Here is a 4,900-nt window from a genome sequence, read left to right as displayed (position 1 = left end):
GCAGCGCAGCGCTCGCCCGGCGGGGACCCGCGGAGTCGCCGATATATCGCGATATGCCCCGGCCCGCTGCGCTCCTCAGCACCCAGCCCTGCCTGTACCCCTCGCACACGCTGCCCCGGAGAGAAATTATTGTGATTATTATTATTATAATGAGGAAAGCGATGGGACCCGGCTCGGAAGGAACCAGAGGAGCGCTCACCTTATTTAGATCTATTTTCTCATTTTCTTGAATTTTCTTCAGATCTGTCTTCTCAGAGAAACTAATGCCTTAATGACTTTCTGGTAGCTGCAAGCCTTCTTTTATTTCTGCTAAATATATGAAAATGTATGCAAATTTAAATCAAGCTTAACCTAGGAGCTCTTGCAATATATTTAATGGAATTTCAAACCAATAAGGGGACTCTGATGCAGTCTTCTGGAAGTGCAAATATAATTACGCAGCTCGGTTACCTCCAAAACGATGCAGGGAAAGGTCATTTTGGAACTCGCCGGCGGGTCGGGGGTCCCGGGGCTGCGCGGGTGCGGAGCTCTGCCCGGCCCGGGGCTCCGCGCTCCCCCCGCTCCTCCCGCGGGGGGGTCCCGGGCACCGCACACGATTTTCCCCCATTCTTTTCCCTTTTCTCACTTTTTTTCCTCCACTTTTTCTCCTTTTCTCCCCGTTTTGCCCTGCACCCGCCCGCCAGGCGCGCAGCGGCGGCGCACCGCGCCCGCGCTGCCAACTTTGAGGAGCATCCACCGGGATTTACCGGCGGCGAGGCCGGGAAGCTCCTTCTTTTGGGGCTGTTTTTTATTATTTGGGGCTTTTCTCCGTTTTTTTTTTTTTTATTTTCCTGCCGACCGAGCGCGGCGGTGCCGCACGGCCCGGGGGAGGCGGGGACGCGCGGCTCGGGGCAGCCGCACCGGGGGAGGAGCGGAGCGGAGCGGAGCGGGCGCTGCGCACCCGGAGCGCGCCCGGACCGGCGGGCGGGGGCAGCGCCGGGGTGGTCCCGCGGGGCTGCCGCCGGGGCGCCGCCGTTTAACCTCTGCCCGCCGCTAATCGCTCCCCATTTAAGCCGTGCCCCCCGCGCCCCCCCGTTCCCAGGCGCTCCCCATTTAAGCCGAGCTCCCCCCACTCTCAGCCCCGCCGCTCCCCGCCCGGCGCGGAAGGAGTTAAGCGGCGGGGCCGCCTCACGCCCGGCCCCCGGTGCCGGCGGAGTGATTCACTTCCTGCCTCGCGCCCGCGCGGCCCCGCGGCCCCGCCCCGCCGCGGCTCGCCCCGCCCCCGAGCCGCGCCCATTGGTCGGCTCGGCCGGCGGCGCGCTCCCATTGGCCGGCGCGGGTGCCAGTCGCGGCGCGGCCGCCGCCGGGCCGCCGTGCCGGTGGATGTCAAAGGCTGGCGCGGCGGCGGCGGCACAGTATAACTCGTGGGGCTGCCGCGGCCATGGCCACAGCCGCCTCCAACCCCTACGGCCTGCTGGGCGCCGGCGCGCTCGCCCACGCCGAGGGCGCGGGCATGCAGCAGGGCAGCCCGTTCCGCAGCCCGCAGAAGCTGCTGCAGAGCGAGTACCTGCAGGGCGTCCCCGGCAATGGGCACCCGCTGGGGCATCACTGGGTGACCAGCCTGAGCGACGGCGCGCCCTGGCCCGCGGCGCTGGCGGGCGGCCCGCTGGAGCAGCCCGACGTGAAGCCGGGCCGTGAGGACCTGCAGCTGGGCGCCATCATCCACCACCGCTCGCCCCACGTCTCCCACCACTCGCCCCACGCCAACCACCCCAGCGCCTGGGGCGCCAGCCCGGCGCACAGCGCCTCGCTGGCCGCCCCCCCCGCCGCCGCCGCCGCCGCCGCCGGGCAGCCCCTGAGCGTGTACTCGCAGGGCGGGTTCGCGGTGGGCGGCATGCTGGAGCACGGCGGGCTCACCCCGCCGCCCGCCGCCGCCGCCGGCCAGGGCTTGCACCCGGGGCTGCGCGGCGAGGCCGGCGGCGAGCACGGCGAGCTGGGCGGCCACCACTGCCAGGACCACTCGGACGAGGAGACGCCGACCTCGGACGAGCTGGAGCAGTTCGCCAAGCAGTTCAAGCAGCGCCGCATCAAGCTGGGCTTCACCCAGGCCGACGTGGGGCTGGCGCTGGGCACCCTGTACGGCAACGTCTTCTCGCAGACCACCATCTGCCGCTTCGAGGCCCTGCAGCTGAGCTTCAAGAACATGTGCAAGCTGAAGCCGCTGCTGAACAAGTGGCTGGAGGAGGCCGACTCCTCCACCGGCAGCCCCACGAGCATCGACAAGATCGCGGCGCAGGGGAGGAAGAGGAAGAAGCGGACCTCCATCGAGGTGAGTGTCAAGGGCGTGCTGGAGACGCACTTCCTCAAGTGCCCCAAGCCGGCCGCCCAGGAGATCTCCTCGCTGGCGGACAGCCTGCAGCTGGAGAAGGAGGTGGTGCGGGTCTGGTTCTGCAACCGGCGGCAGAAGGAGAAGCGCATGACCCCTCCGGGCGAGCAGCCGCAGCACGACGTGTACTCGCACGGCGTGAAAACGGACACGGCCTGCCACGACCTCTGACCGCGGGCTCGGCCCCGGGACTGCCCGGCCGCGGCGCTGCCCGCCCGCACTATGGGCTTTAACTTATGGTTTCGGGAGACGCGGCGAGGGGTCCCCGCCCGCCGCCGCCTCGGCAATATTTTTTTTTTCCTCTCTCCGACCTGGTCACACACGGTGTTTACTCGCAGACAAGGTTTGTTTTCGGTCTCCGCTAGGATGAAGGAAAAAAAAAAAAAAGACACACAAACAAAAAAAAAAAAACCCTCACCAACCCCACCGCAAAACAAAACCCAAACAAAAAGGAAGGAAAAAAAAGAAACCGAGAAAAAGAAAAAAAAAAAAAAAAGGGAAAACCCACGGAAAAATAGAAAATGAAAAAAAAAAAAGAGAACGAAAAACCCGACAGAAAAGGAAAGACAGATGTGTGCCTATGAATAACCTTCCAGCGCCTTGGTTATATCAGCTGTATTTCAGGTGAATCTGTTTTACAATAGACTAGTTTTGCATTTTTAAAGACTTATATAGCGTTTTTAAATGTCTGAGGTGTTTTACTACAAACTGTACACAATATTTGTGACCTAATTTGTATCGAATTGAGCAGTCCAAACGTTCCTCCCTTCCCCAAGCACCGGCAATGTCACCGAGCGGGGCCGGGGCAGGGCGGCCGCGGCCCTTCCTCACCCCCCCGGAGGAGATGGGGCTCCCTCCGCGCCCGCGGAGCCCCGCACCGATGTGAAGAACGGGCTTATTTGTTGCAGCTTTTTTTCTTCCTTTTCAAGAACTTCCCAACACCGTAAAACGGTCGGGTCACAAGCCTGACCTCCCCCCCTCCCTTCTTCTCGCAAGGAAAAAAAAATAATTATATATATAAATATATAAAATAATTATTTCTAGGAGATTTACCCGAAATTAAGCATCACAACCAAACCCGTGGCATTTGCCAGTCTTTTTTCTTTCCGAAGATGAGTTGGGCTTTTTAATCAGCGCCAGACTGAGAGGTCTGTAGTAAAACACCTTTATCCTTCTGCGCTTTCGCTTCGGAAATCGGTTTCTCTGTATTTTGTTTCGATAGTGAAGAGGAATGAGGTGTCGGGGGGAGGGAGGAAGGGAGGGAGGGAAGAGGACAGAAAACGCCCGCATTTGGTTCACGCTGAGCTTCTTTCCGCGTCGCAGGGAGATGCTGGATTTGTGGAAAAGCTTTTCTAGGGGGGAGGGCAGGGAGGGGGGGAGAAGAAAAAAAATAATCGTAATAATCACCGACAAAACAAAACAGGGAGGGGAAAAAAAAACCAACAACAAAAAAACAAAACAAAAACAAACCCTCTACCACCAAAACAAATCCCCTAAAATGCAAACGCCGTTTTTCGGGCGCAGGGAAGTGCTGAGCTGCACCCGCCCCCTCTCCCCCTGTCCCTCCCAGCCCGGGGCTGCGCTATCCCCAAGGGCGGGGGGCGCGGCGGCCGCGCACCCACCCGCGAGGGGTCCGTGTGAGTGTGGGTGAGTGTCTGTCCGTCTGTCCGTGTGTGTGTGTGAGTGTCTGTCCGTCCGTCTGTCCGTGTGTGTGTGCTCCCCCCGAGCCCCGCACCCCCGGGGCCGCCGGGCAGGGCCGGGCTCCCCCCCCGCTCCCGGGGCTGCACCCGCGGCCCCCTGAGGGCCGGGCCGGTCCCCGCTCCGCAGCTCCCGCACAGCATCCCCCCCCTCCTCTCCTCTCCTCTCACCCTCACCCTTCCCCTCCTCCAGATTTTTTCCTTTCGACATTTATATTTTTCAAGTATTTTTCAGTAAGCGCTAAAAAAAAAAAAAAAAAAAAAAAAGAAAATAGGAAAAAAAAAAAGAAATTAAGAGAAAAAGAAAAAAAAAAAATAACTCGACACTGAGGACCTGCCTATTTCTGCCAACTTTATAACTGTACAGTTTTGTATATTAAACGTTTTTTGGAAGTTATTAATTTAAAGAAAGATCATTTAGTTTATTCATTTAGTAACTGATGTATAATAAACGCTATTTTCATTAAAGGTTGCTTTTTTCAACTATTTTATCCAAAATTGCCTATTGCAGTTGCCAACAATTATTTATTTTCAATAAATTCCGCATTATGTTTAAAAAAAAAAGAAAGAAAAAAAACGTTTCAGAAAGAAACAACAAAAAAAAAGAAGCCTAAATGGGTGTCGGATAAAAATAATAACGAAACACACGAGTGGCTGTAACGTTTGGTTGTCGACCAGTTTTAGTCAAGGGGTTTATATTGACGCAATATTTTATTGTTGTAAAAGGAAAAAAAAATTAAAAAAACCAAAAGGTTTAAATAAACATTTTTACGAAAGAAAAACAAAATAGCTGGAAACCTGCGGGTGCGTGGTTTGTGCGCTGGCCGGGCCGGGCTGC

The 4,900-nt window shown here is 57.5% G+C and overlaps 1 protein-coding gene across 1 annotated transcript; it reads left to right on the top strand.

The window, feature by feature from the left end:
* Nucleotides 1-1,384: 1,384 nt before the first annotated feature.
* POU3F4 (POU class 3 homeobox 4) lies at nucleotides 1,385-4,334 on the top strand. The gene has a single exon (XM_058032628.1). The coding sequence runs from the start codon at nucleotides 1,421-1,423 to the stop codon at nucleotides 2,534-2,536; it is 1,116 nt and encodes a 371-aa protein (XP_057888611.1). The 5' UTR covers nucleotides 1,385-1,420; the 3' UTR covers nucleotides 2,537-4,334.
* Nucleotides 4,335-4,900: the final 566 nt, after the last annotated feature.

Source organism: Melospiza georgiana, chromosome 12 (assembly GCF_028018845.1).
Source record: "Melospiza georgiana isolate bMelGeo1 chromosome 12, bMelGeo1.pri, whole genome shotgun sequence".
NCBI classification, from domain to species: Eukaryota; Metazoa; Chordata; class Aves; order Passeriformes; family Passerellidae; genus Melospiza; species Melospiza georgiana.
Note: the sequence above shows the minus strand (reverse complement) of the source record. Positions and strands in the feature narration are given on the sequence as shown.